General features: G+C 50.2%; 1 protein-coding gene across 1 annotated transcript in view; it reads right to left on the bottom strand.

Annotated features, from left to right (window-relative positions):
- The window catches only part of HK1 (hexokinase 1), a 34,841-nt gene extending 22,457 nt beyond the window's left edge, over positions 1–12,384 (bottom strand). Inside the window, exons 1-3 of the mRNA XM_050305785.1 lie at positions 12,215–12,384; positions 5,464–5,626; positions 695–843 (exon numbers count right to left, since the gene is read on the bottom strand). Coding sequence (XP_050161742.1) covers positions 695–843; positions 5,464–5,626; positions 12,215–12,277 — 375 coding nt within the window. The 5' untranslated portion in view covers positions 12,278–12,384. The remainder of the gene's footprint in view (positions 1–694; positions 844–5,463; positions 5,627–12,214) is intronic.
- Positions 12,385–13,333: the final 949 nt, after the last annotated feature.

Raw genomic sequence — 13,333 nt, 5'->3', positions numbered from 1 at the left:
TTTCCAACAATGAAAATTATTTGTTTTGCCTTACGCTGACACAGAGACGAATCTGTCAGTAAAATATTCATTGTAATCCACTTCCTGATCGTAAAAAGAAAATAAATTCTTCCAAAGAACCCAATCTGAAATCCAAGTGAACGGATCCAAACATTTTCTACTCTTGGAACAGGGGAAAATAAAAAAAAAAGAAAAACAACCTTTCAATTATTCAGCAAAACTTAAGTTGAAGCTGTGCCAAAACATTCTGTGAGCTTCCTGTAATTTTTCTAATGTACTTGTACTTTTCATGAGTGCTGAGTTGCTCAGACTGCCAGCACAGATATTTGGCCGTCATGGGGATTTCTGTCCCTCACTTAACACTACAATTGCAGGGCTGGTCGTGCTCGCTGCTTACAAAGACTAAGTTGTTTTCCTGCTCTCCCTTCGTGCTCATGGAAAGTAAGTTCACTATAAAAGGCAGAATTTCTATTTCCTGGCCATTTTTTCCCTAACTCATCCAAGAGTCTCCCACAGGATGACAGCAGGCTTGCAGCTCTGTTACACTAAATAATGCTTATTTATGTTCAGTATCGACACAGAAGTCGAGTCCATGCACGCCACAGGTGCAATTGTTAAGATGCTACAGTCATTCTTGCGGGGCTTTCCTAAATTCTAAGCAGCTGATCTTTCCAGAGACCTCCCAGGAGCTTACCCGTGTCCCGCTGCCATGCATGATATCTTCAGGGGTGTTATAAATTTCACTTTCCATCTGCACCGTCTGCTTCTTTTCATGCGACACCTTCACCCGCAGAATCCGGAAATAGGAACCACCGAGGTCCAGTGCAATGAAATCTCCTTTCTCTACGTGGAAAACAAGACACAGGTGATTAAAAACGGAATGCAGCGCAAATCTGGGAAGAATCAAGCTCTGATAAGTGCAACACAGAAGCAAATGTCCAGTGCCTACAGCAAGGAAGTTCTACCCACAGGGCATCCACCTGAACATCAACCTGACTCCCCTTAATTTAACATGAAGTTGGTGGAATGGCAACGCCAACCACCACTGGCAACTGCAATGAGGGTTTATCCAAAAAGACTGGACCAACAGTGGACAGACAGCGTGTACCCAGATCTCATGATGAAAGCTGCCAGATCAAAGATCTCATGAGAAAGCCAAAAGAGATGTAGAAAACTGACAGTAAAATGAAAGGATGCCAGACCACTGATGAGCAGCCTTTTGCTGTAAATAAACCTGTGTCATTTTGGCAAATAACCCTGAATAGGGGCTGGACTGTGCTTGCTCTAAAATCAACAAATTATACACAGATGTAATTAAAGTAGGAACCACTTACTTTGCACCCAGAAAAGCTGAGATTCACTGCAAACTGCAGACAGATATCACAAGTCAGAGAAACAACAGCCTGAAAAAACAGCCCTGTACTGCTGCAGGAGTTATTCACAAGTTAGGATGCCTTGCACAGAGCTCCTAAATACCTCCCCAGGAGCCAGGGGAATGCTTAGAATACCTCCACCTTCCTCTGTGGTGGAGAGGCCTGAAGGCAAATCCACTACCCTCCAACCTCCACAGACTTCAGGGTGAAGATCAGGCCTGGCTATCTGAGGAATGACACTTTCAGCACCCCTGGAGAGCAAGGCAAATATATCTGACTAACCCAACTCACCTTATCAAGGTTACCTCACCTTACCAACGAGAGAGCAAAGACAGCGATCGTTAAAGTCCTCAAAAAGATAGTATTTAGGGAGGCAGAGTGCAGGGTTTATCCCCCAGGAGCGTGTGTGCCCAGGCTGCAGGGAATCCCTGGGGCTCTCTGCAGGCATTCCTGTCTGTGCACGGGAGGGCAGTGGACCAAAGGCACACTGAGTTTTCTCATCCTGCTTCCTCATCAGCTGGGACTTTTAGGAAGGCCACTCCTAACATTGCTATTTTCCCACTTCTACCTAAATTCAACGTGGAAAGACCTCTGGTGGCTGGGAAGGCCGTTTGGATGTGTTACCTTGAACAGACTCCACGAGGATTTCCAGAGCCAGACCTGCCTCTGAGATTACTCTGTCCAATCTCAGATCAAAACTCCTCAAGTCTGGCTCAGTGAGCTGTTCCTGTTCCTCCTCATTGCTCCATGCACCTCTGGGAGCCTCATCCCACTCAGCAAAGCTGATGAGCTGGACAAGGCATCCCTCAGGGCAGGATCTTTAACAGAAACAGCCCAAGAGAGGCAAAAACACTGCAAATGGCCTTACAGTTTTCCAAGGTTGCAGTGTAATACGGAAACAAAACATTGTCACGTGAGAAACCACAATGAGCAATGAGCTCCGTACAGAAAAATACAGCAAAATGACAGTGGGAGCCCACAACTTCTAATAATCCTCCCAGTTTTACTGCACTGCAATGCAACTTCTCCCTTTGATACTTAAGACATGGGCAAACTCAGCTTGCCAAGACACAGATCTTGCAGTGCTGCCCTACCTGTTCCTGAGTGGTGTGGCTTTAAACATCACTTTTTTTACCAGTACAAATGTCACTTAAAAATGTGAACATACCCAAACTGGAGATGCAGTTCCATTTATTGGGCTCAGCGTAACAAATTCAGCAACTCATAACCCCATCACCACAGCAAGTCCACCAGTCAAACATTGACCACAAGTGTCTCATTAAGCCAAATACTCATAAGATAAAGCTTATTTGGATATCATCTGTTGAGTGCAAGCCTCCTCTAATGGGAAAATCAACATTGGACCAGATGGCCCTTTTTTCAAGCCTAAATGCACATCAGTACATACCTCAAACAAATACTGCACTTCAGAAATATCTCCCCTGTAAATAAATTAATGGGTTAGCATGCTTGATTTCCAGTACCATCGAGCCCATTGTAAGGTAAAATTTATTAAGAATTATTTTTGTCACTCAAAAAGATCTCTGTACTAGAGTGTAAAGCTTTCTGTATATAAAGTAACAGTTTTCTTTTAGTGTATTTCAGGAATTAAGCCCAAGTAGCAGCATTTAATCTATGCTTTGCAACAGTAAGGTGCAATCAAACTTGCCATGAATTTATTCAGGAAGAGCCTCTGAAAGCATTCTGAATTAGCTTAAGGTATCATTCTGGGCACTCTGGACAAAAAAAACCTTGTGGCTTTTGTAAATAAAACCAACTCTGAATGAAGCAGAAAAACCCCTGCTAACACCAACACCTCCAGGGTCTCCAGAATTATTGCTCACAAACTCCTTGTTAGAAAAGTACACAAGCAAAGATCTGAAACTAAACAACAGTATTTTTCTGAACAGTCAGCTCCCATCATAATAATCGGACTCAGAGGAAAGAGCTTACAAGGCAGTAATGAGAGACAGCCCAGAGAAAAGGGCAGGCTTTCAGCCTCTGGCTTTCACGGAGGGACAGCTGAAGGCACAAATTGCCATCTTTGGGCACAGCAACACGGCCACATCCGTGTTGGGCCCCCCAGAACCTTCTGGAGGAAGAGGGCAGGGAGCTCCCTGTGTGCCCTGGCTGCACCCCTGCGGTGGCTGAGCCAGGCGTGACAGGCACAAGCGGGTGAGTCAGGGAGAGAAGCACCACGATACCCACCCACAGCAAATATTGCTCATACCTGGGCTCAGAACGTGCCCTCTCAGGGAAACAACAGAACTAACACTATCCAAAGATATCCTCGCCACCTGCATGTACAGATCACCACTGTGCTCTACAGAAACTGCCTGGGCAAAGCCCTGCCTTGCTCTAATCCCTGCTGCAAAGCACTGCCCACGGCCTGCCCATCCTGGAGAGGCTGGCAGGAGCCAAGCGGGCACAGGACCAAGAACTGAGCATCCTGAACACAACACACAAGGCTGCTTTTTTAAGTAGGTGTGTCAAACACGAGCTGAAATTAATGCCTTGGCATACACACATCCACACATGCCTATGCTGAGCCAGGCACTCTCTGGCTCACTCCCACCGCTCTGCCGTGTCCTCAGTCCCAGCAGCGTTCAGCAATCTCTCCCACCTCTCCTGGCCAGGTGCACATCCCCTTTCTCCTGTGCCATATGGCATCTCAAAGCCTTCCCAGTCCGCACCACAGAATTATGTGACTCAGCGCCAGCAGCTCAGACCTGCTGCCCTGCAGTGGCTGATGGAGCAGGGCAGGGGGACTCAACTAAACTCACACACATGGAGGAAAACACAGGGATTTCTGAGCCAGTAAAATTGCTGGGATTCTATGCAAAAGCCCTCAAGTCACCTCACCTCACCTGCAAACCCTCAGTGCAAGCCCTGCCGTGACCCAGCTGTGTGGGGCAGCTTTCAGCTTTCTCAACAGGCTGCGAATTTCAACACAGCGTTTCAACACAACAGCCAGCAATGCTGAATTAAGGGGAACACAGTACTCAAATTCATTCTACCTTTGCTTTTTTTTCCAGACTCACTTCTCAGCTAAAAAGCTTCAGGTGGCAAAAAGCAACAGCAAAGCAGAACTATCAAAGATTTCCACCTGCCAGACAGCAGCACCAAGGTACATCATGTTCTTTCACCAATAAATTCTTGGTTTTAACTCAAAAAAAAAAGAAGAAAGACGCAAGTCACATAACTCTGTTATGCAGTTCTTGCAACCTTGCAATTTCTGCACACAGGGACATAATTTGTGGTAGGCACCAAACTGGTTAACCTCCTCATGCTACGTGAGAAGGAAACCCAGTGTCACTACTAAATAATAAACACTATTATATAATGTTTATAAATATATTTATATACTCTATATATGGTATTTATTTTTTAAAAACATCAAGTAATTTATAAGTGACAACAATAACTAATAGAGGTAATCTTGGTCTCAAATACCAACACAACATCTTTTTGGCTTCTGATAGCTCTTTGTGCCACTTTTATCAGGTACAGCGAGCACAGAAAAACCAAGTCCTACAGCTGGATGGAAAAAGCTCGGTACACCAGAGCAGCAGCTTTGGAGCCACATGCTGCAGCCTCCTTGGGTGCTGTGACTTCTCCCCCAAGACAGCCTGCAAGAGATAGCTACAAAATGCAAAATGAATGCCAGGAAACTCAAACTCAGACTTCCCCAGGGGAAAAAATAAGGAGAAGAGATGTTGAGTGACCCAGCAAATGACTAAAAGCCATTGTATTTGTTAAGATCTAGATCACATCAGTGTAAACTGCACAAATCAAAAATCATCCCATGTGAAGTATTGATTGTTGGCAAACAAATCTCAGAGTACATGTGTTGACTGATAGTGAACTGTTTGCTAGGAAGGGCTCTTCCATTGGCACCAAAATGGCTTTGACACAGGAATCACTAAATCTTCCAGCATCTGCAGGAACAGATCTGCACACAGAGGGGGAGCTGCCTTCAAAATGCCAGAAAGCAAATCCCTCTTGTTCCTGGTGGCGACTGGTGTATTTCTAACAGGTTTCCATGAAGCACATCGTGTTTAACACAGAAAACAAACACTCGGCTCCTTACCTGAACCATCAGGAATGGACCTGACAAACGTGGGAAGCATCTTGACTGCAGCTGTGGGGTTAAAATCCCTGGAGAGGCCGTTCTTCATCTCCCTCCTGAAGCGAGCCATGACATCCAGCAGCGTTTCGTCGGAGAGCCGCATGGCGTAGAGGTATTTATCAATCTGGGGACAAACACACACCACCACCGAGTGGAAGACTGCCCTGAGGCACCCAGTGTGGCTACACCTCTCTCTAATGGCAAGGAGAGTGTACAGCCCCAGCTCAGCCTCAGGGCTCTGGCCAAACGCGGCCACAGGCTTCGTGCCTTGTCTTTTGACTCCAAATCCTGGAAAACAGGCACACTGTACGTGAGCTGAAGCCCACCCCATCCTACTGTTTCCCAAGGCACGGCCCAGTCCCACACACACTGCCTCCTCTTTTCCACACAAAATGGTCTGCCCACAGCCCTCACTACCTCCAGCCCTTGCTCCACTTCTCAGCTCTCCTGACTATCCACGAGCTGAGCTAAAAATCGCTCTTTTGGCTCCTTGTCCCAGCTGGGGTGATGTGGATGTCAGAGGTGCTTCGTATTTAAAGCCTTACATTGGGAAGGACTTGCCACAGCAGTTTTGGGGCTACATCCCAGGCTGAGAAATTATTTCAGTGCAGCAGAGCAAAGCTATCACAGCCAGAGGGTCAGGAGAGGCAAAACTTGGCTGTGGGCAGGTGGCATCTTCCTCCATCAAATTAAAAGTTGTTGATTTCTCCCTTGTGGCTTCCAACGACAGGAACTTTCTTTACCTCCCTGGAAAAAGGAGGAGGTTCTGGTTTTCCAACAGTACTGCTTTCCATAAGATTACAACCACCTTCACCATCAGGAAGACAGAGATGCTTTGATGCCCAAAAAATACAACTTGTCCTTGGGGGTTCTTGCCAAACACGCCTCCCACCCCTTTTACCTCAGCTGCCAGTCTGTTCTCGCCTTGTTTCTTTACCTGCCTTGGAAATTTGGTTCTGCAGATGGCTCAGACTGAAGCCACACCTTCAGGATCACTTTTGCTTGCAGCTTAGCAGGACCAAGAAAATAAAGCCCTGCCCACGTTTTCTGTCCTCAGCAAAACTGGAAAAGCCACCTCATTTTAAACCCCAGGCCAGCTCTGTGCCAAGGGTGCTCTGGAAGCCTCAAGAGCAACTCATCTCCAAGCTGGCATTATGTCTTACAAGACCAAGACCACAGTAAAACACCCCATACAACAGCAAGTGCTCCATATTCCAGGGACCTCGAGACGGGAAGTGCTGAACAACGCCCTTCACGAAAGAAATGCAATCAAAATGTAATTGAACTCCAAACTGACCATAAAACTGGCGCCAATTTAATTGCTCGTATACAAAGTGCACCTGCCACACGCACTCAAGGGCTGCACCGTGAGCGTGTCCCCGAGCCAGACACCCTGTGTGACCCAGCAGTTATGGACACAGCCAGGGAGGAAGGCACGGATGGTGCTGCTGGGCACAGCTACCCAGCCTGGTCCCAAACCACAGCACCGGCCCCAGGCAGGCCTGGGCCACAGCGGACACGGCCAGAGGCTGCACAAGCTGTGAAGTTTTCCAAGTCATTGCTTGCAGAGGAAGAGCAGAAGGGGCTGTAACAGTGCAACAATACCATGATTGATAACACTCCGATGAAACGAGACCGTGCATTTTCCCCACGAAGCGGTGACGTGACGGTGCAGGCGTACGGCTGAACGGCAGAAGAGCTGAGCTCGGGCTCTCTGCAACACAGGCCAAATGCAAGACCCCAGGGCAGCATCCCCACATCCCAGCTGTGTCCTGTGCTGCCCTGATGGGCTGACAGCGCCTTCATAGTGACAACAGCAGCCAGTCACCGGTGTCGTTTCACGCCAAGAACAAAATCCTGGGTGGGATGTGCCCTCTCTGCAGCCCCAAACGCTGTGGGGATGGATGCAGAGGCTGCTGTCGGGCTGAGCAGGAAAGTCTCTCCTCCGTGGCAAACGCTGACATGTTTTTTTTTTTAGCAGAGCGTGTAAAGCCATGATGTCAGAGCATGAGGCTACTCCCTTTTAAAGGAGGGGGGAACCAACCTCTTTTTCAGGCTAAGCTTTTAGCAGCCCACGCTGCCGCTCATAGGGGTGATTCCCCAAATCTTCCGGTGAGAGCTCCACTAACACATCATTCACACAGTCAGACCCCACCGTGCAATTAACACAGCCCTCTACAAAGCCCCACGGCCGCATCCTCCTCCCAGAAACAGGGAGGAAGGATTCCACGCTCCACCGAAAGTCCCGTTGTGAACGCAGGTTTTGGCGTTTGCACAGTCAGGACTGACAAGCCCATTCTCCCCACCTCTGCCCCTGTGCTGCCCTCAGCAGTGAGGGAAAACAGGAGGGAGGGCTCTTTTTGCTCCAGTGGGAACCCAGTGAGCGTGTCAGCGCCCTTATATAATTGGGCTGGACCCTCCTGCACTCGGGAGCATCGCGTAGCACCAAGGCCATCCATCTCCACCACTGAGACCCACGGGGCAGGAAGACAGGGGACACTGAGCCTCTGCTTGCAAAAAATCACTCCTGTGTGTTACAGCTTCCAAAACAAAAAAAAAAAAAAAAAAAAAAACAAAAAAACCACAAACAAACCAAACACAACACAGGTCTTTTTTTTTCCTCCCAGGCAGGAAAAGGGTTAGTCATTCCAGCAGTGTGGCAGCAAGGGAATCAGCACTGCCCTCCTGAGCTGGCAGCACATGCTCCTGTCTTCCCTCCCAGGGAAAACTCCCAGCAAATAGCCATAAATAACTTGGGGCAGGGGGAGCTGCAGGCTGGATTATGGGATGGAGATTTAATAACTCCCAGCTCTGTCTGCAATAAAAGCCGATCAGAGAGCAAATCTCAGCCTGATCCACGGGGAAGCTGCGGAGAGGCTGGCAGGGACAGACGGGAGCTGCTGGCAGCACCCAGACAGACCCACAGCCCCACTGAGGCTCCCGTGGATGGGAGACAGGTGCCAGCCCTTCCCAGGGGATGGCAAAGGGCAGGAACAATTTCAGGCAGGCAGTTGTGTGGGCAAGGAGCAGAAAACACTCCTTAATTTAGCTGCCGCCTCAGAGACACTGCCGGAGGAGGCAGGCACTTCCCAGAGTGCCACTACAGAAGTCCTCCAAGAGCTCTATCACTTCTTTTTTTCCTCATTTACTTAAAAACAAAACAAAACAGCCAGACAGAATCTATGAGCAATTTTTTAAAAATAGGATTTCATAATCTGAACCACATTCACGTAATTTTTCCTGGTCACATAGGAAAGGCATTCTTTGTAATTAGGGAAAAGAAGTTTCTGAAAATCCAGGCATTGCAGCAGTTGTGAATAATTGTAAGTGCATAATGAAACAGGCCATTCCTTAAACACATGCCTCATTCCAGGGACACTGACAACAGTCACCGGAATCCAAGAAAAGAGCACTCCCACAACGATTTCAGAAATCATTAGCAGCACCTATTTTACTGAAGCAGCCTTTGCACGAAAACCCTTCACCAATGTAAACATTTTTCTGCGGAGCGAATCCTTTCAGCATGAATAAGATTCATCAGGAGCCAGGGCGTGTTAAAACAAGTAGTTTAAGACATTCTGAAACTGTTTCTGCTTACTTATGATTTATCTGATTGGTTCCTAAAAAGCCTTTATAGGGGCAGGTCACCAATAAGGGCTCTTCCTGATGCCAGTTGTTACATTTTACACTCCATTCCATCACGGTTTTTTCAAGGTTAAACAACATTTAAATGTGACTCTTGGATTGCAAGATTTTTTTCTCCTCTCTTCAGGTAAGATAACAAAAACATATTGTTCCCCTGACAGGCAGAAACCAGGCAACACCTAAAGGTTCCCTTTGCTGGGCTCAGCTACTGCAGGTACAAACCTGTTGGAAACAAAAGCTACTCCGAGGCAGTTTTACAAAGCTCTCCTGCACACAGGCCAGGGGCACAGCTCCCAGGGATGCTCCATCACACCCTTGGCCCTGAGGATGGGAGTTGGCCCTGCAGAGAAATTGGGGCCTGGGTTCAGCTTGTGCAAAGTGCTCTGTCACAGCAAGGGTGCTGAGCTCCTGCTGCCGTCCCCACAGTGTCACAAACGTCCAGGGAACGGATGCTTTCAAAAACATCTGGAGAATTTAAGCTGCTTGGAGCAAACCCTCACACGTCTTTATACGTTATATACACGGCATCCCACACTGCCAGCTTGCTGCTGCATGGTGAGGTGACAAGCAAGGGCCTTTACAGGTGGATTCACTGGAAAATGCCCCCTTGCAGGGGCCACAGGGTGATGAACAACCTCCACCTCCAACACTACACAGCCATCCTGCCTATTCCTCCTGCTTGCCACGACTCATCCTGAAAAATACTCTAGGAACTATAATTTTGAAAAAAATTACACTCAAATTTAAAGGGGTGCAAAAAAATCCAGCAAAATCCAGCACAGAAGCACTAGTTCTTAGATCCAGGGTACCCCAAGGGCCTGGAACCACCAGCCCTATCCATGTCCCTCAACAGGGCTCCCACCATGGAAAGGCAGCGTGGAGCATTAGAGCCACACAGGGATGGGGACGTGAAAAAAAAAAAGCAAGGATGGGAATACAAAAAAAGAAGAAAACAGGGTCACAAGGGAAAAAGAACGCTCAGCCTTGGCTTGCTGACTCTTTTAACCTGTTCACACCCCTCCTGTGACCCAGAGCAGCATCCTGAAGGTGACCTGCCACCTGTGCCACCAAACGCCGAGCCGACGGCTGCGCTGGACCAGTGAGGCAGAGGAGCTGCCACCATGGCCAGGACACCCAGGGGACAGCGTGGGGAGCAGGGACAACGCCTCGGGTGGCAGCCCTCAGCCCCAGGCACGTAGCAGCAAAGTGCTGCCCTCCCGGAAGCAGAGAGGAGAGGGAGGGACCTGAAGCGAAGCCATGCAGGCACGTATCCCTAAAAGCGGCACACTGATGGAGCACGGACCTCGGAAGCAGCGCCCTGAGATGGAGCACAACCACTTTTGCCCCACGAGGAACCAGGGAGCGGAGCCCACCAGCTCCCAGGAGCTGTGGGACAGCAGAGCCTCTGGCTGCCATTGACACCCTCCCTACAGAACAGCCAAAAGTAAGGGGCTCGATATCCGTTCCAAAAGCATACAAACAGGAAAAGACGTCTTACGTCCTCCAAAAACAGTAGCTTGCCTCTTTTTTTTTAATTGGGTTTAATTGTGTTTTTTTAATTTCCTTTTCCAGACAAAACCAGATCGATCCATTAGAATGCTTTACAGCTCCCTGGCCAAACCGTTTCCCGTGCTGTCAGACAATAGGAGCCCCACGGTGCCAAACCAGCCTGCAATAAAAAACCCCCAGAACGCCACAGTTTCCCTGTGCTCCCTCCATGCCTTCCCCACAGCCCTTCTGCCGCTCCTGGGCCGCCGTGCTCCCTTATGCTTATCTTGGCTTTCTAAATATAACCCACACAACGAGACAGAAAAGGCCTTACCCAGGCATGCACGCCTGGCACAGCCGCAGCACTTACAAATCCTGCGGGAAAAGGAACATAGTGGGCCTGGGGCACAGGGAGAGCCACATCCCTGGGGCCAGAAGGTGCGGGCTGAGCAGCCTCCAGCTCCTCGCCAGAGCCACTAGGCGGAAAAGCAGAAGAAACCACGGAGGGAGACGTGGAAAATATGGGGCGCTGCCTCGTGTTTTCTCAGAAGGAGTGGGCACGGGTGAGCACGTCTGGAGCGGGGCAGGATGGGTCACCCACACACGGCAGCTGAGGTGTCCCCTGGCACAGCTGGAAGCCCAAAGGGAGGAGGTGCTCTCCTCCTCCTGCCGGGGGAGGTTGGCAAACCCCGGGAACAGTACAAATCAGCGCTGCTAATGCTGCCGTTGAGGCTTCCCCAAAATGTTTTAGGGATGCCTGCGGCCATGAGCCCAGGTGGGTCACGCAGCACGGCCGGGGGAGGTGGCAGAGGGGAAGCCTCTGTTTCCTGACGTCAGCCCGGCTCGGAGACGTTTGCAATTATTTTCCCAATGTGTGTCCCCACATCCCTCGCCCCAGGCTCCCCGCTTCCTACAGCTCTGCAATGTGCTCACCCCTGCCCTAACTGCCATGTTTTTATTTATCCTGCGCTCCGCACCCTTTTCCTTGTGGCAGTGCTCAATCCCAGGGCTGCACCAACCACACAGGAGCAACCACCCAACGCTGAAGGAAAAGAAAAGAAGCCTATGGAAACGCTCCTTTTTAAGCACAAATGACAACCATTTCCTGTAAATTCTGAACCTGCAGTGGCACATAATTCAAAAACTACCTGCTCCTCGCCTGCTGGAGCGACGATGCCCAAAGGCACCCTTGGAAAGAAGGGGAAATCCCCTCCCCAGGGATGCCGGTGCCTACCAAAAACCCGAGAAGCCACCACCCCTCCGCTCAGCGCCAAAGCCCTCCAGCTCCTGCCTCGCCTTGCTGAGCTCAGTCCCGCGGCCTGACCCGCCGCTGGGCATCCATCACCCACGTCCCACTCCCATCTCCAGCGGGGATGCTCGGGGGGAGCTTAAAATGGGGGTTATACCCCTTTCTCCCACAGCTGGGTGGCTCTGGGGACAAAACAACAAAACCAACAGGAGAGGGGGAGGAGGGAGGGGATTTTAAAATTTTAAAAAATTAAATTAAAAAAATAAAAAAAAAAAAAAAAAGCGCGGTGCGGGCGGGGGGCAGCCCTGGGGCGGGGGATGTCCATCTAACCTTTTTGACCTGGTCCTCCTTCAGCTCCGTGAAGTAGTAGGCCAGGAGCTGGGCGGCGATCATCCTGCCGGCTGCACGGCGGCTCCGCGCACGCAGCGATGCGGGGGCCGGGGATGGCCGCGCCGAGCCCAGCCGAGCCGAGCACCGCCCCTTCCTCCTCCTCCCCTCCTCCTCCTGCCGCTCCTCGGGGCCGCCCCGGCCCTGCCCGGCGGGACCGGCGGGCGCGGGGCAGCGATCCCGGCCTGGAGGAGCAGCAGCGGGGCAGTGCCCTGCCGTGCCCCGCTCCATGGAGACAGCCCGCGGAAGGCTGCCCTGAAAAAAACCGCGCGCACACACACAAAAACCCTCCTTCTCCGTGGCCAAGGGCATCCTCGCCTGGATCAGCAAATAGTGTGGCCGGCAGGACCAGGGCAGTCACTCTCCCCCTGTACTCGGCACTGGTGAGGGGTCGCACCTCGAGTGCTGTGCCCAGGTCTGGACCCCTCAATTCAGGAAGGACATGGAGAGGCTGGAGCACAAATCTGATGAGGAGCAGCTGACGGGGCTGAGCCTGGAGAAGAGGAGGCTCAGGAGTGACCTTATCACTTTCTACAACGCCCCGACAGGAGATTGTAGCCCGGGTGGGGTCAGTCCCCCAGGCAACCAGCGACAGGACAAGAGGACATAGCCATAAACTGCGCCTGGAGAGGTTCAGGTTGGACATCAGGAGGAATTTCTTCACAGAAAGGGTGATCAAAAGTTTGAATGGGCTGCCCAGGCAGGTGGTGGAGTTACTGTCCCTGGAGGGGTTTCAGGAAACACTGGACATAGCACTTAGGGCATGGTTTGGTTGATAGGGTGGTGTTAGGCATAGGTTGGACTCGATGACCTTCTGTGATTCTGTGAAAGTACTCTAAACCAAAGAGTCAAATCTTTGAGAATGTAGCAAAACTTCAGGAATCTCTGCTAAGCCCAAGTATCCCCTGCCTGGGTGTGATCCTGCAGCCCTGGACAGATGGCCAAGCTGTGGGAAACCCACCGGCAGGCCCCAGAGTCACTTTGACAGTTGTACTTTCAAGGACCCCACATTCATATTCCATCCCCCTATCAAAGGTGCTCTCAGGCACATGGTGTTGATTC

The sequence above is a fragment of the Myiozetetes cayanensis genome, unplaced genomic scaffold (genome assembly GCF_022539395.1).
Source record: "Myiozetetes cayanensis isolate MyiCay16 unplaced genomic scaffold, myiCay2020 scf10, whole genome shotgun sequence".
Lineage (NCBI taxonomy): Eukaryota > Metazoa > Chordata > Aves > Passeriformes > Tyrannidae > Myiozetetes > Myiozetetes cayanensis.
The sequence above is the reverse complement of the archived record's forward strand: the minus strand, read 5'-3'. Positions and strand labels throughout refer to the sequence as shown.